This window comes from Camelina sativa, chromosome 20 (assembly GCF_000633955.1).
Source record: "Camelina sativa cultivar DH55 chromosome 20, Cs, whole genome shotgun sequence".
Lineage (NCBI taxonomy): Eukaryota > Viridiplantae > Streptophyta > Magnoliopsida > Brassicales > Brassicaceae > Camelina > Camelina sativa.
The window spans coordinates 17676695-17700085 of record NC_025704.1 but is presented as its reverse complement, the minus strand read 5'-3'; the positions used below and the strand labels follow the sequence as shown (position 1 = coordinate 17700085).

Below are 23391 nucleotides of genomic sequence, written 5' to 3'. Positions count from 1 at the left end.
ACTCTATCGTTTAATACAATGCAATTTTCATTCATATATGCTTTTATTTTCTTGCTATGATTTCCGAGTAGCGTAGAGTTTCTAGGGATGGGATAGATTATTTTTTGTTTTTGATCGGTTAGGATGTCTTAGTTTGATTGTATATGTTGAATAGATTCCCTTCTAGATTGGTGTTCTTAATGCTGTCAACAAACCGAGAGGGTGATATTAGATCTAAGGTGTTTTACCACCGAGAGGTGTAGATGAGATGCTTGAATCAACCAATGCTAGAGGTTTACTCACTTAGCCTAAGAGATTAGATGAGTAAAGGGTTTACTGACAATAATGAATCGATTCTTATNTTAAACCGCACCCTCCTACTTCCTTGCTAGAGGACTAGCAAGATTTAAGTTTTGGAGTCTGATAACTCTCTAATTTACATGTTTTTAGCATTATTTTTTGTCCATATTTTGCATTGTTTATACCCTTACCTTAGCATTTTTAAATCATTAACTGTAGGAATAATTCACTTTTAGGCCACTTAGGGTGTTGCATTTTTGCATTTGCATACTTTGGATGAAAACAGGTGCTTAAGAGCCTAAAATGGGGGAAAACAAGGACAAACCCGAGCATGTACCCGAACGAGCCATCGAGCTGCAAGAACAGTCTGAACCCCAACACGATCGAGGAGGATCCAAGAGGAGGAAGAACAACCCGAATATCTACCCAAAGAGTACGTCGACCTTATCCTCGTGTACCCCATCGAGTAGACCCTCGGGCAGGACTGGGAAGCTAGGTCAAAGGGGTTTCCATATATAAACCCCTCCTCTTCTTCCTTGCAAACGAGCACGCCGCAGACCCTCAAACTAGGGAGTGAGAGCTTCTGTGAGAGAACTGAGCGACTCAAAGCACTTTTCACTTTTTTAGGATTTATTTTCATATCTTTTTATCATTTCTTTAGATTTCTATCCTATACCCTTATTTCTCTACTCTATCGTTTAATACAATGCAATTTTCATTCATATATGCTTTTATTTTCTTGCTATGATTTCCGAGTAGCGTAGAGTTTCTAGGGATGGGATAGATTATTTTTTGTTTTTGATCGGTTAGGATGTCTTAGTTTGATTGTATATGTTGAATAGATTCCCTTCTAGATTGGTGTTCTTAATGCTGTCAACAAACCGAGAGGGTGATATTAGATCTAAGGTGTTTTACCACCGAGAGGTGTAGATGAGATGCTTGAATCAACCAATGCTAGAGGTTTACTCACTTAGCCTAAGAGATTAGATGAGTAAAGGGTTTACTGACAATAATGAATCGATTCTTATTCCCTGCTTGGTCATGTTTCTCCAACGAGAGTTGGGTAGGGGAGTGATCAAGGTTGATTGTTTCTATCACGAGAGTGTTTTAACAAGATTTTAGAGATTCATTGTCTAGGAAATATTTGCTTGAGGCATGTAAGACATCTGTACTGGTTAGGAATACTTAGGATTCGATTACCCCATCCTTAGAAGCTTTCGTATCTTAATTGCTTGCATTTTCATTCATCACTCTATCCCTTACCAGAACAGGTACACGATCACCTGCTTCGAGTAACCCCTCGAGTTTTTCATACTTCATTTGTTAACTCGATCACTCCACCCGGTCCTTTACTCGAATGATTGCATCCAGTGCTTAGATCGTGTGGTTATTTGTTTATATTCTTTTCTTTTATTATTTTTGGATTGTTAGACAAAACCCTTAATTGCTTGGCTTTACATGCATTGTTCTGATTGCATCCTTCCTGCTAGCATAAACAACCATTTGGATTGATAACCCTTTGTACTACAACTGCATAGGGAATTGATACCCTGGGTGGAAATCCGATGATCAGCGTTGTCGTTGATCTTGGCATGAAGCTTCTTGACGAACTCAACACCCTTCTGGATAATGGTGGTGAAAGGTGCAGCTATGGTGCTACACGCCTTCACAAACCAACGAAATACACTCACTAGATTATGGAAGCTTCGGACTGATGCGATGCTGGTAGGGGTCGACCATCCTTCAATGGCTTTGATCTCCTCTTTGTCCACCCTAAGCTCTTGGATAAGTGGTAATACGCATGGTTGTTCCCCCGGGGAGACGCCTTGAAATTTCTTAAGAAGAGGCTTGACTCCGTTCAACAAGTAGTTCTCCTTGGTCCCTATACTTTAAATATCTTTAAACACCATGAGTCTTACATGACAAGCAGAATCACTAAGACACTTCCTAATATTACTATAATTAATTAAAAAGTTCATTTTAGTGTTGGTATCCTTAGACAATTTGGCTTGCATTTCATTCACCTGAGTGGGTGATAAATGTTTCAAGCTAAGGCGTTTATTATCATTAATAAAAGAGTATTGGTTGGTGTGGCTCCAATGTGAAGTTCCCTTGTCAAACTGCCAAGGACGCCCCAATAAGAGGTGGTCAGCTTGCATTGGAACCACACTAAACGAAACCATGACTTGCTCATTGACTTTTATCACAGTATTGTCAACCATTTAAGCTTATAAGGATTGGGGTGGTTTGTGGTGTTAAGAGAAAGTTTATTGATCATATAAGAGCTTGATAAATTAGTGCAAGAGACCCCATTTATGATCAAACCACAAACCTTCTCGCTCACCGTGCATCGAGTATGGAAGATGTTGTTCCGTCAGTTCGCATCCTCTAGAGCTTGATTGGTGCTAGGATTCGTCGTATCATGAGAAGTTCCCCAATGTATGGTTTAACAATGGCTTCTTAAAGGTCCATCCCTTCTTCCTTCTTGACCGGTTCAGCCTCATCCTATTCAACTTCTCCGGACGCGCTAATTATCCTGGTACGCTGGTCAGATAGTCTCGTGTATAGTGGTCCCTTCCATGATATTTAAAGCACTCAATGTCTTAATTCCTTAGGTCATTGAATTGATCTGCCCCCTTGGATCTTGGCGGTCGTCCCTTGGTTACTTCTTAGGTTTGAACAAGTCTCCACAATAGCTGGTTTAATTATATTTTGGCCTCGGGTAGGATTGTGGGATGGTTATGCGTTTCGTGACCAAGTAGGAATTGCTTGGGTCCGATTACGACTAACAGTTGTGACCTTCCTCTTGATTTGTTGTTTGATTTGCATAGCGAGGTGCAATAGTTCTTCGAAACTCGCATACAGTTGCGTCTCAACCATCCTAGCAATCCAATCTTGTATTTTATTTAAGAATTGAGCCATAAGAGCTTCTTCCGATTCGTCCAATTGGAGCTGGTTCCATAAATTTTTGAACTCTTCAGAGTAATCTTCCACACTCTTGTTCCGTGAGATAGCCTCCATTTATTTTTTGCAGCTCGTCGTGGTACATGGGTGGAACATTGCGTCTCCTCATGATAGCCTTCATAGCATTCCAAGTTGGGATGGGTCGCGCTCGGTTCCTTCTTCGTTCGAATAAGTCTTGGTCCCACCATGTAAGAGCATAATACGTGAGTTGAGCCGCAGCATAAGCAACCTTTCGTTGCTCTTTGTAGTGATAGCACAAGAAGACATGGTCCATGCGACTCTCCCAATCAAGGTATGCTCTTGGGTCTTCCTTCCCGCAAATGTAGGTGTCGTGAGCTTATGTTCTGGTTCAGGTGGTCACGGAGTTTGGCGATCATAATAGCTTTCATGAAACCTATCTTGGTCTCGCTCTCCTTCCGGGTGGTTCATATCAAATTAAAATAATTAATACATATCAGCTTTTATTTCCTAGGTTGACACATAATTGTCCTCTCTTCAATGCTCGAGTATCAATTATAATATTCCCAAGCCCAAAAAGAAAAGAAAGATATCTTCTTCTTCTTTTTGCCATATGTTCTAAAATCGAAGACCAAGATTGAGGTTTTTATCTCTTACAATGGCTTTTAGATTCTTAGGAGTGTCAATCGGGCTTCCCCGGCCAGGCCCGGCCCGAAACCTGCAAAGCCCGCATATATTTGAGCCCAGCCCAGCCCGGACTGAAATATTCCATGCCTATATTTCACCGGTCTGGCCCTAACAAGGCTACAGGGCTTTTTCGGGCTTTCCCGAGCTTTTTTACAAAAAAAATAAACTTCTAGTTCTATAACATGTCTTAAAAAGTAATGTTTAAAGCTGCATTATATAACAAATCAATCAAAATTCATATAAGTCATCAATATTCACTAAAACCAATCTAATTTAAAAGAAAAAGTTTAAAACCAAATAATTTTTTATACTTGAACCAAATAAAACAATATAGAAATCATATAAAATATCATAGATAAAGATTTTAAAAGTTATAAGTAAAGTTTTTAAGTTATGAAAACTAGGATTAGAGTTATAAATTTTATTTACAATAAATAATTAATCAAATATTCCAATCAAATAAAAGATGTTAACAAAAAAGTAAAAAATATTTATTTAAGGGCTTTCGGACTGGCCCGACCCCGATTAGGCTAAGCCCAAAATACCCTATAGGTCGAACAGATTGAGCCCGAAAAACCCAATTTTTCTGGACTTATATATTTAAGTCCGAACCTGATATTTTTCAGGGCCGGACCAGGCTAGCCCACGAGCTTTGGTCCTAATTGACATGTCTATAGATTCTTGAACAACTGCTACTAGCACCTGATCTTCTATTTCGTCTTTCAAATCTTCTCTTCTTCTCTGATTCTCTACCTCCAAGTCTTCTTATAAATCAATCAGGGTAATTCATAAGTTTTGGTGTCAATATCATGTATATGCTTCCCCTTCGTCATTTCTATAAACTTTCTTGATGAAGGAACAAACAAAATTGTCTTCTGTGTACATCATCTTCTTCAATTGGAGATGGATGATAAACTTCGTTTGTTGTATTGATGTGTTATTCGAATCATGGAGTTTGTATTAATTGTTTTATTGATCAATGTTTTGTATTCACAAACTTGTGCATAAAGATTGATTGTCTGATGATCCTGTAATTTTAAAATACAATTTTGTTGATTTAGAACATTTACATATTTTTACCTTAGACTTTTGCTGAATGATTAATTTAATTACAGAAACGTTGGTTTGAGGAAACTAATTATTCTAACAACATTACAGATAACACATGCTTTATAATTTATAAGATGAACAAAATTATAAAAGAAAAAAAAGAAAAAGCTAAAGACCATTTTATGCTCAGGTTTTGAAATATTTCTACCCGTATATATACAAACACACATATTTTTTGTGAACGCTATAGCATAAACTAATATATATGGAATATTACAACACTCTTCATCCTTTTGGTCCTCTTCTGTTTAGAAGTAGTTTGTTTTCTAGAGATTCTTTACGCAGATGATTTGATATTATAGTGATTTCAAATAATATATAATTTAATTATTACAAATTATATAATAAAAAATGATGCAATAAATAATGTCTAGAAAACAAAAATCAAAATAAAAATTACAGTAAACACTATCAAAAACTTTATTAATTACTATGGTAGTTAATTCCAAACAACATTAAAAAGTTACTTCCAAAATACAAAACAACAATTTAATATTAAAAAAAATTCTGCAGTGTAGCGCGGGTATCAACCTAGTTTAATTGTAAAAGTTGTGTTGTAACAGTTGGTTATTGCTTTGTACAAAATAATTCTATTTATGACTTCCGAAATGTTCTATGCTACTCCTCTTGCCTTAAATATAGTCTATTTGGTCATAAAATATGTTACAAAATACAATACCATAAAATGAATAAAACATTGTTTGTTCTTTGCAGACTAAAAAAACAAAAAATCTCTCTCAAACAGGCGATAGATATGGCGACAGCGGATCTAGGTTTTTGAATGAGCGTTTGTGATATCGCTTTGAGGTGCTATCGGGTTTCATGGTTTGGTGGATTCTCCTTGGTCCCCTGTCTCGTGTGGCAAAGAAGATTTGATTTTAATGGTTCTCGCAAGATCGCATCAACCTTAGATTGGAGATGTGGGTTTATTTTGGTATGGCGGATCTCATGCCATAAGTGGCCTAGGATCTGCGAGATAGGTTTGGTTTTTGTGGGATTTGTGGTTGGGATATTCCGGATCTTGTTTCAACTGCGATACGAGAGGTTAAAGCATGGATCTATCGCCGGGGATAGAGGATATGCGATTTTGATCGAATTAAGGCAGATTGTTTCGCGATGGGGGTTGCTAAGGATTTGGTCTTCTAATCTGAGGAATCTATTATCGAACCTGGATTCATCTCATTCTTGTTCAGATCAAGAGGATTCATTTCGTCTTCTAATTTTGGCATCTTCGGGATTTGGTATCCAATGGCTTCAGAAGAAGAAATCGGGGAGAGGTATGATATCAGGGGGTTGTACTTTTGTCATCTCCCGAATATCTTCTCTTTTATTATTCTCGCATGTTGATCAAGATTATCAATCCTCTATCAACTGTGACTGTGGTTTGCAATCTTGGACTGAGATTGAGGCTCTTCCTCGCATTAATTGGAAACAACAGGGTTTACAATGGCAATGGATTTGGGTACGATTCGGTTTTCTATATGGCTTGGTCTGTTTAGGACAAGCGGGACAAGAGGATATCTTCAATCATTTATGTTTCGCTTCTCTGAGATTTTGGTCTATGTATCCATTTAGCTGGAATCAGAAGCATAGCCATTGGTACTTGTTATTGATCCGATCCGTGTGGTTGATTGAGTTGTTGATATTTTCGGTTGTCATTGGATATGAGGATCAAGAGGCAATCAGTAACCATTTACTTTGGCTCACTTATGATATCCGATATCAATGCTTTTACGTATGGGGTAGAGGCTTCTTTCCTCATGGAATCAGATCATTGTGTGATTCGTTTTGGGGATCATCACTGATTCTATTTCCCGTTTTGAATGGTTTCAGGGAGATTTTGGAGAATATTCTGGTGCTGGCATATCAAGTTACTATCGGTGGTCATTTATGTTTCAAATCGGTATGTTTAATAGTTTATTTGATGTGGATTGCTTGGGACTATATAAAGGCTTGTGTTGTAGTCATTAGCACACATCACAACTTTCTCTTCTCCTTTGTTTCAGTTTTCGGCTTCTCTTCTAATTGTTCCGAGAGTTCTCTTCTCTTATTTGGTTGGTGTTTTTGAGTCTGGAAAGAGAGTTTCACCATGTCTCAGAGTGCTTTACTGGGGAAGACTGTGGAGAACAAGAATGACGAGGGTTTGGCTCCTAAGCGCAGAATCAAAATACCATATTTTTATAACTCTGCTTTGATTGCGGGCTATTCGAAAACAATGGTGGGTCGATGTATGAACCCCAAGGTTCAAGACATGAAATATCTGCTGATCATGCTTCCCAAGTTTTGGCATGTGGAAGGAAGAGTTTTGGCAAGTTTTGGCCTTGGGAAGTTTCAGTTTGATTTTGACAATGAAGCGGATATCTTGGAGGTGCTACAGATAGGTCCGTTCCACTTCGATGGCTGGATGGTTTCCCTGGTGCGTTGGAGTCCAACAGTGGATCCTGCATATCCCTCAGACTTAACCTTTTGGGTCAGGGTTTTGGATGTCCTATTTCAGTTCTGGGCTGAGCCAACTTTCCGCAGCATTGGTTCAGAGCTTGGTCGCGTGGAGGCGGTGGATATTGATGGCGGGAGAGTGAAAGTAACAGTTAATGGTTTTAGGCCTCTAAGCTTTGACACGGTGATCAAGTTTTACAACGGAGAAGAGATCATTGTCAACCTTCGTTATGAGCGTCTTCATGGATATTGCAAGAAGTGCTCTAGCCTTTGTCACGACGTGGATCATCGTCCGGTTTGGGATACAAACAAGATTTCTCCGACTTTGCATGATCCAGTGGAGGATGACTCAGTTCGTCCGTTACAGAGTTACAAAGGAGCTGTCTTGAATGACAGGAACAAAGGAAAAGGTAAGGAGGTGGAGAGTCGAGGTTCATCTCAGGCCAGTCAGCGCCCACCTAGAGGAAAACAGGATGGAGGGGTAAGGAATCGGTCTTCAAGGGAAGCGGGTGAAACTTCATCTAAACCCCGCAGGTCCAATTATTCTGTGCAGTCCAATGATCACCGATACAGGGCTAAAACAACCACCACGGTTGAACCGCCTTTGGGTGTAGCTCCGGTGGAGGACCTGGAACAGGGACAAATCCCGGATCAGGTTGTGCAAGTGGTGGTCCATACTGCAACTTTCGGGGTTCCACCATTGAAGCGGGTTCGGAGACCCCTTTTCCAGTAACCAGAGTTAGCTTCACACTCCAGTATTGCAAAAGAAGCAACTGTGGTAGACGCAGGGTCATCAGGTGCTAGGTTGGTTACGTAGGTTACCGGTCCGGATTCTATGCAACCTGCTTCAACTGAAGCAACCCAAGGAGAAGCTCCGATACTGGCGAGTGAGACAGGACCGATATTGGTTCCGCAGGACCCGCCAGCAACAGGGAAACCTTTGGACGAGAGCACTGATCAGATGATGGAGGAAACCGAGACAGAGGTTGAGGATATAACGGTTAGTGACTCAGAGCAACAGGCTGATGCACACATGGATGAGTCGGTGGTAAAGCCTACTTTGGAACAGACCATCGCCAATGCGACTCTTGAGGGAGACGCAACGGATTCAAGGAATGACCCCATGGCTACGACAATCAACATGGGCATAGCTTCTGTTGTGGCTCCACAGGTGGAGAAGGCTAACAAGGTGAAGCCTCCTTTGGCTCTCAAAGGCGCTGCTTCTAGGAAATTGAATGTGTACTTGCGTACAACACCAAGGAAACGCCCTGTCCCTAAAGAAACTGGGGAAGGAGCAAACCCGAGGAACCAAGACCAGGAGAAGGGCCCCACAGGTGGAGCAAAGCCACCCAAATCAACCATGGATAAATGAAAATTTTAAGCTGGAATTGTCAAGGACTCGGGAATAAAGCAACTATTGGGTATCTCAGGGACTTGTGGGGAAAGCATAGACCTGATTTATTATTTTTATCTGAAACTAGACAACCTTTATCTGTTTTAGAACCTTTTGTTGGTCATTTTGGTTATTCAAATTTAAAAACGGTTGATCCTATCGGATGTAGTGGCAGTTTAGCCTTATTTTATAATAATATCTATAATGTTTCTATTTTATTCGAGTCAAATCGTTTGATTGATATGGAACTTATAAAGGTCATGTTATTTATTTTACCTTTATTTATGGCGACCCGGTTCCAACGAACCGTGATATTATGTGGGAACGGTTAACACGGATTGGTTTATCTCGAGATTCTCCCTGGTTTCTTATAGGTGATTTTAATGAGTAAACCACGAAAAGCGAGGCGGTAAACTCCGTCATGCATCTTCTTTTGTGAGTTTTAACACAATGATTCGGCATTGTGGATTACTAGAGTTTCCCGCGATTGGAGATAGTTTGTCTTGGCGCGGTTGGCGGGATAAGAAGCCAATTCGTTGTCGTCTTGACAGAGCCCTAGCCAATGAGAAGCTCCATGACTTGTTTCGGGATGCGGTCACGGAATATCTACCGATGATAGCCTCGGACCACAAACCGGTTTTAGCTTCTTTAGAGGATAAGGTCCGGTGAGGGAGGAGTGTATTTCGGTTTGATCGAAGATGAATTGAGAAAGAGGGGTTCTTTGGTGCCATTTGAGAGGGTTGGGCCTCTGAGGAGACAGGGGTTCTTTGGTGCCATTTCAGAGGGTTGGGCCTCTGAGGAGACAGGGGTAACCGGAAATTTAAGGGATAAAATAATAAAGTGTCGCCAAGCAATTTCCCGATGGCGGAAAGCGCAGGCCCCTTTTGGTCGAGAAACGATTGAGGACCTAAAATCCCACCTAGCAGCTGCTCAGTCGGATGACTCTGTTTCTGTGGAGGTTATTTCGGAATTAACTTGGAAGCTGCGCGAAGCTTACCGGGACGAAGAGATTTACAGGTATCAGAAAAGTCGGAGCAGATGGATGCGTTTCAGGGATCAAAACACAAGTTATTTTCATGCCCAGACGAAATTAAGGAGAGCTAAAAATCGTATTGTTGGGATGCATGATTAGTCCGGGCGTTGGACTACGGAGGAAACTCAGGTGCAAGATATTGCAATTTCTTATTTTAAAGAGATTTTCACATCTACAGATCCCTCGGATATCAAGGAATCTTTGGGAGAAATAAGTATGTCTATCACGGGTGAGATTAACGAGTCACTGACTCAATCAACCATTAAACAGGAAATCAAAGAGGCTCTGTTTATGATGCATCCTGATAAAGCTCCGGGACCGGATGGTATGACGGCTCTTTTTTATCAGCGCACCTAGGATACGGTTAAGGCTGATCTAAAGCTTTCAGTGGATTCCTTCTTTCAGGATGGAAGTTTTGATAGACGCCTAAATAGGACAAATATTTGCCTTATTCCAAAAGTGGATAAACCAACTCGGATGTCGGAGTGGCGCCCAATTAGTTTATGTAATGTTGGGTACAAGATTATCTCAAAAATCTTGTTCCAGCGACTACGTAAATTTCTGCCAGCATTGGTTTCTGAGACACAATTGGCATTTGTAAATGGACGCCTGATTTCAGATAATATTTTGATTGCTCAGGAGATGTTTCATGGACTCTGCACCAACCCTTCATGTAAGGGTAAGTTCATGGCCATCAAAACAGATATGAGCAAGGCTTATGATCGGGTAGAATGGTCTTTTCTTGAACATCTAATGCGGAAATTAGGTTTTTGTGACAAATGGATTTCTTGGATCATGTGGTGTGTGACATCAGTTGAATACAATGTTTTATTATATGGTCAATCAAAGGGATCCATAGTTCCATCTAAAGGGCTCCGACAGGGAGACCCCTTGTCACTTTATCTTTTTATCCTTTGTACTGAGGTTCTCATTGCAAATCTTCGAAAAGCGGAAAGGTCTAAACTTATTATGGGTATCAAGGTTTCCACAGCTTGTCCCGCGATCTCTCACTTATTGTTTGCAGATGACAGTTTGTTTTTCTGCCGGGCTACGAAGGAACAGTGTGAGATTATCCTGGGAATTCTCCGACAATATGAACAGGTTTCTGGACAGCGGATAAACTTTCAGAAATCTTCGGTTCAATTTGGACATACAGTAGATGCGGATCTGCGTGAGGATTTAAAAGGCATTTTGGGAATTACCACTTTGGTGGTATGAGTTCATATTTGGGAATCCCAGAAAGTCTTGGTGGGTCGAAAACCAAAATATTTTCTTTTATACAGGACCGATTGCAGAAACGGGCTGGTGGATGGCCGGCTAGGTTACTGTCTCGGGGAGGGAAAGAGGTTATGATTAAATCAGTTGCAACCGCTGTTCCCGCCTTTGTTATGTCCTGTTTTCGAATCCCAAAAACAGTTACACAGAAACTTACTAGTGCAATCTCCAACTTCTGGTGGAGTTCTACAGGGGAAACACAGGTGCTACATTGGATTGCGTGGGAAAGGTTGTGTGTCGATAAAAGTGAGGGAGGTTTGGGTTTTAGGTGTCTGGATGATTTCAATACCGCATTGCTGGCTAAGCAACTATGGCGGTTGATTTCAGCCCCAGACTCTTTATTTGCAAAGGTTTTTAAAGGAAGATATTACAGGCATTATGATCCTTTGGATCCAATTAAATCTTACTCTCTATCTTATGGATGGCTAAGTATGATTTCTGCTCGCTCTCTGGTGAACAAAGGACTCATTAAACGGGTCGGATCTGGGGCTTCCATTTCGGTATGGTTTAACCCCTGGATTCCTGCTCAATCCCCGAGACCAGCATTGCGTTCAGGATTGCCAATCGATCCAACGCTTAGAGTTGAAACTTTCATTGACAGGACTTCACACTCCTGGAATTTGGCGTCGCTTTCGACTTTCTTCGAGCCGGAGGATGTAGCCCTCATTTCTGCCTTACCCCTTGGCAATCTTTCTACTCAGGATAGCTTGGGTTTGCATTTGACAAAAACTGGTGTTTTTACTGTTAAATCAGGATATCAAGCTTTGCGCCAGAAACCGGAGAGTGTCTCCCCTGTTTCCCGCCCTAGTATTATTAACCTACAGGCATTTGTCTGGCAGATTCAGTGTCCACCAAAACTCAGACATTTTTTGTGGCAAACTATTACGGGATGTATGGCGACAACAGCCAATCTACGATGCCGTGGACTTGGTTGTGACATTGAATGTGCGATCTATGGAGGCGAGGAGGAGACGGTCAACCATGCTCTCTTCTTATGCCCTCCGGCTCAGCAGGTTTGGGGTTTGTCCCACTTCCCAACATCTTCGGGTTGCTTCCCCTCGAACTCTGTCTATGATAATATGGACTCATTCTTTTGGAGATTCCAGGACATTCTTTCGGTAAAAGTGTTTCCGTGGATTTTATGGTATATTTGGAAGGCCCGCAATGATAAATTATTTAGTAATTTGGATTCCAATCCGGTAGCAATTCTACAGATAGCGCAAGAGGAATCAAAGCTTTGGTGCTCAGCTCAGGAAGATCCCCCTGGACCTTTCCCTCAGAGCGATCCTCGACCCCTAACCAGGCCTATGGCTCAGACCTATGACGCGGTTCACGATTATGGTTCTTGCCATCGATGCTTTGTAGATGGATCCTGGAAGGACACTGACCAGTTTATGGGTAGAGGATGGTATTGCATTTCTCCTGACGGAGAATCTCCCACTATGGGTGCATCTAATTCCCGCCGTAGCTTATCATCTCTCCATGCAGAAGTGGAAGCCCTTATCTGGGCAATGAGATGTATGATTGGTGCGGATAAGGAGAAAGTAGTTTTTCTCACAGACTGTTTTGATTTGGTGAAGATTGTGTCTTCACCCTCCGAGTCGCTTGCTTTCAAGACATATCTAGACGCGATTGAAGAAGATAAGGATGAATTCCTCTCATTCTCTGTTGTTCATATCCCCAGATCACAAAATGGTAGAGCGGACAAGCTGGCGCGTAGAGCTAGAGTGGAGTCGCTACCAATTACCTATGTGAACAATTTTCCAACTAATTGGCTCGTTTGAGCTAGTTTTGTTCTTGGCTGGCAAAAAAAAAAAAAATTGTTTGTACTTTGCTTATTTTCAGTACAACACATTAAGTTTTTATTTTTATTTTGTTTGCTCTTTGGCATTTGGTTGTTTTGATTTCAAAGTTCAAACCAATAAAAATAGTTGCACATGAATCATATATATGACATGGATGTAAAATATTAAAAGATAAAATATACCAATTCACTTAGCTCATCCACAAGACACACCTGATGCATTTCCCTTCCACGAGTAGCTGGAACGCGTCGTTGATGTCCTCGAATTTCATCTCATGTGTCACAAACTTATCCAATTCAAGCTCATTGTTCAAATAGCGTTTCAGAAGAAGCGGAATGTGTGTTTTAGCCTTCAAACCTCCAAACAACGAACCCATCAAAATCTTCCCTTGGTGAAGAACATCAGACGAGTTTAAACATATCTGTGAACCCGGCTTGTCCACACCTAGAGTTATCGTCTTTCCCCATCCCTAAATGTTGATTGTACCATGCAGAAGTTAAATCCTCTAACCTTCTTTGACTTATTTGATGTAATTCTAAATCTAGTTCTACGTTGGTTTTAGGTAGAGATTAATGCCACAATACATTTCTACAGCAAGCGTCAGCTTCTTCAACCAAAGAACTACTTCCAACACACTCAAAGCAATAGTCCGCTCCCCCACCAGTCATCTCATTGATCACCTAAACACAAAAATATTTAAGTTATATGTTTTATCAATTTATGTCCATTGATGATTGATCTATATACTATGTGCCATTATCTCGCTAACACTCTTGTTTTCACATGTCAAAGAGTTTACAAACTCGGTAACTCCAAACTTTTGCCCTGCAAAAACATGATGTTAAAACTATTATGATATGGTGTATTTTAAAATACATAGAGATTTCAGCAATAGTTGTTCAAAAACAGAAGAAAAAAAGGGAAAAAGAATTAAGCAATATATATAACTATTGAGTAAAGAAAATTACTAACCAACTTGGAATTTGGCAGGGTTTATATCCACACCAATGATTCTAGAGGCACCACAAAGTCTTGCACCCTCTGCAACCTGGAAAAATCCACACATTTATCCATTTTAGCAACTCATAATCAAGAAAGACTTATAACTACATGATCATTAGTCTTAATAGTAATTTTACCGCTAGTCCGATAGAACCAAGTCCAAAAATCACAATTGCTGATCCTTGTTTAACTTTGGCAGTCTCCCAAGCAGCACCAACACCTAAAGAATAATCAATGTAACTCCATCAAATTAAATCAATGACTACCATATTTTAGATCAATATAATATATTTCCAATAAAGTGATGTACCAGCGGAAACTCCGCAGCTGAGAAGACAATCAAGACTAGGAGGAACCGAAGAATCGATCTTAACAACGTTAGCAACATCAAGAACAGTATATTCGCTGAAGCTGGAGACGTTCAAGAAATGAAAGAGAGTTTGGCCATTGAGGTCAGTGAATCTGCTCGAATTTTCGTATCTTGGCATCCATGGCGATACTTTGAAGGGAAATTTGCTGCATAAGTTGCTTTTGTGAGATTTGCAGTCAACACATTCACCACAGTCAGACATGAACGTTGGTAGTACAATGTCTCCTTCGACCACTCCCTTTACGTTTTCACCAACACTTTCCACTATTCTGCATAATCAAATGTCACTTACATCAACATTTCTAATTGTTTTAAAAAAGCTTCGAAGTGTGTAACTTTGGATTTTTCTTGGGTTTCCTATGCATTTTTCTTGATTTAGAAATCTAGCAAGATATATTAGTTTATGCAAAATGTTCAATAAGAAAATTACATAGATTAATTATATTGGGATATTATTCACCTATGACAATCATATCCCGTATGTCAAGCATCTACATTTATTTCTTACCATACTTGTATCTGTATATTCTCTGCAATCTTCTGTAATTAGGTTTGTTCTACACGCTCTTGTAATATATAAGTGTATACTCGGTTCTTAATAAGATACACAGAAATCTCTTTCATCTTGAGTCTCTGTTTTTACATGGTATCGGAGCCTGAAACACATATCATCTGATTCTTTTTTTTTTCTGATCAACGATGGCTGGCAACACTGAAAATGGAGCACTGAACTCCACGAACCCGAACACGACGACTAATGAGGTGAGACGCACGATCTCTTCTTATGACTTGACAGCCACTGACAACCCTGGCGTCGTGATCTCGCATCCGTTGCTGAAGGGTCTGAACTATGAAGAGTGGGCATGTGGTCTCAAAACTGCTCTCTGCTCAAGGAAGAAATTTGGCTTCCTTGATGGTTCTATTGCTCGACCAACAGAAGGATCTCCGGATCTAGAAGCTTGGTGGATGATTCAGGCTTTGCTTGTTTCGTGGATCCGTATGACTATTGATCCCTCCTTGCGCTTTAATGTTTCTCGTAGGGATGTGGCCAAGGATTTGTGGGATCATCTGAAGAAACGTTTCTCGGTTACCAATGGTCCTTGCATTCAGCAGCTGAAGGGGGAGCTCGCTTGCTGCAAGCAAACAGGTCTTAGGATCAAAGCATATTATGCAAAATTGAATCGAATTTGGGATGGCTTGGCTACTCACAGACCCTTGATGGTTTGTAAGTGTGGAAAATGTGAGTGTAATCTTAATGCACTCCAAGAACAAGATCGGGAGGATGATAAAGTCTATGACTTTCTGGGTGGTCTTGATGATGCTTTCATGACCGTACGGTCCAGTTTGATCTCTCGTTCACCTCTTCAACCCATGGAAGAGGTGTATAACGTTGTCCGTCAAGAGGAAGATCTTTGCAATAATACTAAAAGAGGTGATGATGTTGCTGAAGTTTGTGCTTATGCGGTTCACCAACGTGCTCGTGTTACTTCTCCAGCTCGTTTCGGTGATCCTTCTCCACTGTGTAAGCACTGTAATCGTGGTGGTCATGCCTCTGATTGTTGTTTTGCGGTTGTCGGCTATCCGGAGTGGTGGGGTGATCGTCCTCGCAGTCGGACTATGCAAGGCAAAGGTCGTGGTTCCTCTTCTTCTGGTCTAGGTTGCGGTCTGAGTTATGCTAACGTTGTTCATGTGCCTAAAATCTCAACTCAGGAACATGCCAACTACGTTATTATGGACAAGGATCGTGACGGTTTAAGTGGTTTGAGTGATAGTATATTGCAGAATCTTATGAAGCTTTTTAATAATGGAGCATCCACCAGCGGTGCTGATCTCAACAACGAAAAACTTTATAGTAAGTATCACTCTCCTTCTTGGATATTAGATACCGGAGCATCACATCATCTCACAAGCAACTTTGACATTCTTACAAATGTACGTTACATGGAACAAATATTAGTGATCTTAGCTGATGGTAGAGAACGAATATCATGTCAAGAAGGAACTGTTGTGTTGGGATCATGCTTGGTTTTGAAATCAGTTTTCTATGTTGAAGAGTTATAGTCTGATCTCATTTCAGTGGGTCAGTTGATGGATGAGAATCATTGTGTGGTACAATTGGCTGATAAGTTCCTTGTTATTCAGGACCGCGCTTTGAGGACAATGATTGGAGCTGGTAAGCGTGATTGTGGAACCTTCCGCTTTTGCAAAACAGAGTCGGTGGCTATGGTTGCAACTCCGGATGTCAATGCTTACGAACTGTGGCACAATCGCATGGGACATCCGTCTGCAAGAGTGCAAGAGTAGTTGGTTTACTTCAACAAGTGTCTGTTTCTGTTGATTCTGAATTTCTTAATAAGGCGTGTGATGTGTGTTTACGTGCTAAACAAACAAGGTCATGTTTTCCAATAAGTGCTAATAAAACAACTTCTGTTTTTGAACTTATACACTATGACTTGTGGGGACCTTATCGTGCTCCATCATCTTCTGGTGCTAGTTATTTTCTAACGATAGTCGATGATTTCTCTCGGAGTGTATGGGTTTATCTTCAGAATGATAAAACATAAACAACTACTAATCTCAAAAATTTGATTGCTATGGCCGCTACTCAGTTTTAGAAACACGTCAAACGAATTCGCAGTGATAATGGCACAGAGTTCACAAGTATGGGAGTTTTCTTTCGTAGTCAAGGAATAATTCACGAATCCTCTTGTGTTGCCACACCACAGTAGAACGCCAGAGTCGAGCGAAAGCATCGCCACATCTTGAATGTAGCTAGAGCTTTGCGATTTCAGTCTAAATTGCCTATCACGTTCTGGGGTGAATGCATCTTAACAGCAGGGTTTTTGATTAATCGGACTCCATATTCATTCTTGAATGGGTTAATACCTTATGAGATTTTACATGGGACGCCCCCCAATTATCAACATGTGAAGGTTTTCGGGTGTCTGTGTTATGCGCATAACCAAACGCATAAAGGAGATAAGTTTGCCTCCAGAGGTCGTCGATGTGTTTTTGTTGGCTATCCTTTTGGCATAAAGGCTTGGAGGTTGTATGATTTGGATACCAATGATTTTTTGGTCTCACGCGATGTCCGTTTCTTTGAAACAGAGTTTCCCTTTGCAAAACTTGTACTTGCTATATCACACAAAGAAGGCGATCAAGAACTTTGGGCTTCACATTCCCCAGGCCCATTAGACGATCACGGTACAAGCCCAATACGAGTTTCATCGCCTGTTGGTCCAATTGTGTTGGATGGCCCTATGCTTTTGGATTCATGTCCCGAGAGGTCGATGAATACTCCGACTCCGTCAACGTCTTCTTCTCAGACATCGTCTGCCTCCGATGCTATTGAACATGATTCTGCATCTCGACATTCACCATCCGAACCTGCTCCTCGATCCAATTCTCCAATTTTGTCACCCACCACGACTCCACCTTCGTCGCCTCCTCTGTTACTCATCGAGGAGGAACATCCTATGCCGGAGCCTGTTCCTTTACGCCATGGTCAACGCGCTCGACAACCTCCAGTCAAATTGAGATATTACAACATCAATACTGCTCAAATACGGGCACTTGGTAATTCGAAATCCTTGTATCCAATTCAAAATTAGATGTCCTCTGCTCGTTTTTCTGCCACCCATATGCGTATCTGGTTGCTAACGGATGCTGTTGAACCAAAGACATATCAACAGGCTATTAAGAAGAAAGTTTGGACAAATGCGATGAGTTCTGAGGTCATTGCTCTCGAAGACAACAATACTTGGACCATTGAGGATTTGCCTCCAGGCAAGAAAGCGATTGGGTGTAAGTGGGTTTACAAAATCAAACATAATGCCGATTGGACGATTGAACGTTACAAGGCACGTTTAGTTGCTCTTGGTAACAAAAAAGTTGAAGGAGTAGATTATGGTGAAACATTTGCTCCTGTAGCATGGATGCAAAATGTTTGAATGTTTCTCGAGGTTGCCGCAGGAAACAACTGGCCAGTCCATCAAATGGATGTCCACAATGCATTCCTCCATGGGGATCTTACCGAGGAAGTTTACATGAAACCACCTCCAGGATACTTCACTGCTGATGAGAAGAAGGTCTGTAGGCTCAGAAAATCATTGTATGGTCTCAAGCAAGCTCCTCGTTGTTGGTTTGAGAAACTGACAACTGCTTTGCGTGAATATGGTTTTGTTCAATCCCTCTCTGATTATTCACTGTTTTCCTTTGATAAACAGGGAATACGAATCAACATTCTTGTGTATGTTGATGACATGATCGTCTTGAGTAACTCCAATGAAGCGTTATCTCTCTTTAAAGGGATTTGGCTTCCTATTTCAAAATGAAAGATCTTGGGGCACTACAATATTTTCTGGGAATAGAGGTTTCAAGAGGTTCACAGGGGTTCTATCTTAGTCAACGCAAATATGCTCTGCAGATCATCGCTGATGCAGGGTTGCTAGGTTGCAGGCCTGAAACGTTCCCGCTTGAACAGAACCACAAGTTAGCTAAGTCTAAATCTTCTTTGTTACTGGAGCCTGAACCTTATCGCCGGTTGATTGGTCGTTTGATCTATATCGCTGCTACTCGTCCTGATTTGGCTTTCTGGGTCCATATTCTCGCACTGTTGAAAAATCCTCGGCAAGATCATTGGGCTGCTGCATTGCGGGTTATTCGATATCTCAAGGGTAATCCTGGTCAGGGTATTTTGTTGAAAGCACAAACCGATTTTCAGATCAAAGGGTGGTGTGACTCTGATTATTCTAGCTGTCCCCTAACACGTCGATCAGTTTCTGGATATTTTGTTCAGGTTGGTACTTCTCCAGTGTCATGGAAAACAAAGAAACAAGCTACAATTATGTCTTCCACTGAAGCGGAAGATAGGGCAATGGCGTTTATCACCAAGGAACTTATTTGGCTGAAACGAGTTCTTCGTGATCTTGGAGTTCCTCATCCTCAACCAATGCGCCTATATTGTGACAGTAAATCAGCAATACACATTGCTACGAATCTTGTGTTTCACGAACGTACCAAACACATCGAAAATGACTGTCACTTTGTACGCGATGAGATACAGTCAGGTAATCTTCATCTTCTTCATGTTCAAAGTGGGTTATAGCTTGCTGATATCTTCACTAAGCCACTTGGTAAACAAAGCTTCGATGATTTTTGCGCCAAACTGAGCATATTGAATCTCCATGCTTCAGTTTGAGGGGGAATATTGGGATATTATTCACCTATGACAATTATATCCCGTATGTCAAGCATCTACATTTATTTCTTACCATACTTGTATCTGTATATCTCTGCAATTTTCTGTAATTAGGTTTGTTCTACACGCTCTTGTAATATATAAGTGTATACTCGGTTCTTAATAAGATACACAGAAATCCTTTCATCTTGAGTCTCTGTTCTTACAAATTATTTCCTAGTTGTGAGATATAATGTGGATTAGTGAGTGTGGGTGAATTTTTTTTTTTTTTTTTTAAATACAAATTCACATATTGTTTTGGTGATATTTACTCCTTTATCCAACCATATCTTATAGTTTATTTCTCTCCTTCCCTCATTTTCTTACGCCCACTATCTTTTGTCTTCTAATTATAGAACCACATAATTGTGAACATTCTGTATTACCGTTTATTTTCAATTTAATTATTTTTTAAGCTAGATTTTGGTTCATCAGTTTTTGGTTTGCTTCGTTGTGATATTCTTAGGTTTTGGTTTGTCAGTTTTATAACTGAAGCCATGTACAAAACCAACATGTAGTTTGGTTTGTTTCGGTTTCAGATTTGTGTTTTTTTTTCATTAACTTTTCAAAAACATTCATTCTACTCTTGCTCAATAACATTTACATGGACATCTATAGTTAATTAGTTAGTGAGCAAAAAGATCCCAATAAAAATTCATGAATGTTTACGTTAACTGACCAAAGATAATGGATGTCTCTATACATTTAATCTTATGAAAGTCTCAAAACGTTAGACCTTTAAAAAAAAGTCCAACAAAGCTCTTTCCACTTGAGGTTTGGAATGAATGGAGAAATTAGCACCAAAGCGGAAATTTCTTTTTTCATTGTGTAAAAAATCTGTTTATTTGTCAGGCTAACGCTAAAGACATTATCTATTTAAGCAAAATATTCAATAGAATTATAAAGAAGAAAAGGTTAAGAGGATGAGAAAAATTGAATAGACGTAGTAGCTAATAAGGGGTGGGCATTCGGATATCTTTTCGGGTTTCGGGTCGGATATTTCGGATTTTTTGGTTTAGAAACATAAGACTCATTCAGATATTTTTAGATTTCGATCGGGTTTGGGTAAACATCCATCGGGTTTAGGTATTTTCGGGTTTCACCCAAAGTCTCAAATTATATTTCAGGTTCGGATCGGATTTGTAATTTTTTAATCCAAACAAAAGTAAAAGAGCCTGAAATCAATCCGAATTCAAAAAAAAATGAAATCAATCTAAATTCATTAAAAATGATTCTAATCATAAAAAAAAAAAAAATCAAAGTTATCAAACCAAATTGAATTCTTGAAAAGAAAATGAAAATTCTAAATAACAAAATACCAAATTTACTAGCCGATAATTTTTGACTTCTTAAAACATCAAAAGGTATCAAATTCAAAGTTAGAACTATATAATCTATCTAAATTAATATATGAAATTGACATATTTAAAAATGAAAACTAATTTATCTTGTAAATTGTAATAGTGGTTATAAAATTACTTTCGAAACTTGTTAATTAAATAAATATATATAATTTTGGATAGTTTCGGGTATTTGTTCGAGTGTTCGGATATACCCAATCGGGTTCGGATCAAATATTTTTAATCGGATTCAGATTAAATTTTCGGGTTCAGATATTTTGCCAGTCCTAGTAGCTATAGACTTACCCTATTGCCTCATGGCCTAGAATCCTCGGAAAGCAGGCTGGAGGAACCTGCAGAAACATGACAAAAATTTGTAAATCTGACTGTACATGTTACGTTTAGTATTAACGACCACAAATTACTAAATATGTAAATGAGGTGTCATATAACTAAAATATCTATCTTGGTTCTTGAACCATGTCAGTCAGTAATTCAAAACCAAAAGAAAAAAAACTAAACATGACTAGCATTAATATTGGACACTGGATTTTTTTTCCACCATACTAGAAATCAGATTTTATGTACTGTGATTTTAAAGAAATTTTTTCCTACCGAAGAAGATATTGAATCTTGGCCACAAAAGAAAGAACTCTCTACGGGACACTACCCTTTTGGTGTCTTTTGTTTCTTTTACTAAAAACATTGATATATACATTTTTGCTATATAAAATATTTGAATTCGAGAACTTTGTGTTAGGAAAAAAGAACAAGTCATAAGTAATTCGTTTAAGTTGTTTTCTTGGTCAACCCGTGAACTAATTGGGTCAATCGTTGTGTCACGTTAAGATATAATAATGTTGGATCTATCTAAAATCGTCGGCTATTAAAACCAGTTTTGTAAAGTGTAAATGCTTATACCAAACTTTTTTTATATAAATCTCTGAGTGTTCAGTATCAACGACCACAAATATAAAAAATATCTAAATCCGATATGACATAGCGTATTGGCAAAAATACAAAAAACATGCCTGGCAATATTGGACATTGGAGGCTGTTTCGTTTCTTTTACCAAGAACATTGGACTATATTGTAAATATATTTTCAACATTTTGAATCCACGTAGAAAATAAACAATTAATCATAAGTTACGTTTTCGGGTAATCCCAGATTAGTATTGAGTCAATATTTTTGTCTTTGATAAAGAAATTAATAATATTGAATCTATCTAATAAATATCATATACGACAAGAAAAATATAGATTTTTACGTAAAATATTGAAACCAGTTTAATTTGTAAATGCCTAAAGCGATGAAAAGAAGAAGAGGAGAAGAGCACACTACTTGGAGTTTCCAGAAAGTGACGTCACTGTGACATAGCGTGGTGCAGATGATTCGGATCCGAACTTCGTAAGCCTGCGGCGGCGCAACCATTATCTCTTCCATCACCAACGGCTCTCCGGCCTTTCTACAAACCGCAGCTGCCATTAGAAAACATGAAGTCAACGTCGTGAGTACCATCCATCGGTCAACAATTTAAAACATATTTTGAGAAGCTTTCATCTTCACTAACCTTTGCATCGGATCGGTTTTGGAGAAGACTTGTTGTCGCCGGAGGAGCTTCCGTTTTCCATCTCAAGTTCTTGTTTTTTTTTTTTGGTGTGTGTTTTGATTATGAGAGTCACAGGTTTGTTCTTCTCTCTCTATTAGTGTATTACTCTCACTATATACATGTCTAATTTAGATTACTACTGTGTATATTTGTCGTTTTTACTATTATAAACTATATATCTGTACTTGTGTAATTGTGTTTATCTACATTCGGTGTATTTGAAACTTTCTTTATACATACACACCAACCTTGAGATGTGTCACTTAGTTCTTGGCTATCATATTTTTCTTATTAATGATATAATTTTGCATAATATGTTGGAATATATTGAAAACTAGCTAGTTTTAAGATTTATTCGAATGGAATTATCGATACAAACTGTAATAATTTATGAGTTTCTTGATATAAGAAGTAAAATATATTTTAGGACTAATTTTAAGATTGTCTTCTGTTCGCAAATTTTTGATGGTTTTGTAATTAACATATTGAAAACATATTATGGCTTCAGTTCACGTACCAGCTCTTAGAAAAGCTCCACTCCGCCACGGTCTCAGCTAAGCTAGGCTCACTGTTCTTCAAATATGAGATAAGCAACTCCAGTTTTGAGATTCGATAAAGGGTAAGCGTGTTCCTCTTTTGTTCAGCGAGCTTACAAAGAAGTTACTCGTTCATCTCAGCCTTCCCCAAAATTTTACAAAGATTACTTACTCATTCATCTCAGCCTTCCGCAAAAGTAAGTAATCAGGAAATTTTGTGTACATGAAACGATATGAGAGAAAGGTTTTTAACGGATAGCTGGAATTTTTAGATACGAATAGTATTTACGAATAAAATGGATGTGGATACGGATATTGCAAAATAAATAGATAACAAATGTAGTATAAAGTA

General features: G+C 39.3%; 1 protein-coding gene across 1 annotated transcript; it reads right to left on the bottom strand.

The window, feature by feature from the left end:
- Window positions 12971-22998, bottom strand: LOC104771091 (alcohol dehydrogenase-like 7). Its single transcript, XM_010495565.2, has 9 exons — window positions 22465-22998; window positions 22236-22372; window positions 21198-21244; window positions 14253-14581; window positions 14080-14162; window positions 13913-13988; window positions 13695-13765; window positions 13525-13620; window positions 12971-13409 (listed from the first exon to the last, which is right to left on the bottom strand). Exons 1-9 carry the CDS (start codon window positions 22523-22525, stop codon window positions 13131-13133), a joined length of 1179 nt encoding a protein of 392 aa, XP_010493867.1. The 5' UTR covers window positions 22526-22998; the 3' UTR covers window positions 12971-13130.

Bases quoted from the DNA above. Each gene is read 5' to 3' on its own strand.
- LOC104771091 (XM_010495565.2), bottom strand. From the start codon at position 22,525: ATGGAAAACGGAAGCTCCTCCGGCGACAACAAGTCTTCTCCAAAACCG. The intron at 21,245-22,235 runs GTAGTGTGCTCT...ATGTTTCTGCAG, and splicing joins TCACTTTCTGGAAACTCCAA to GTTCCTCCAGCCTGCTTTCC. The intron at 14,163-14,252 runs GTACATCACTTT...ATTATTCTTTAG, and splicing joins CAGCTGCGGAGTTTCCGCTG to GTGTTGGTGCTGCTTGGGAG.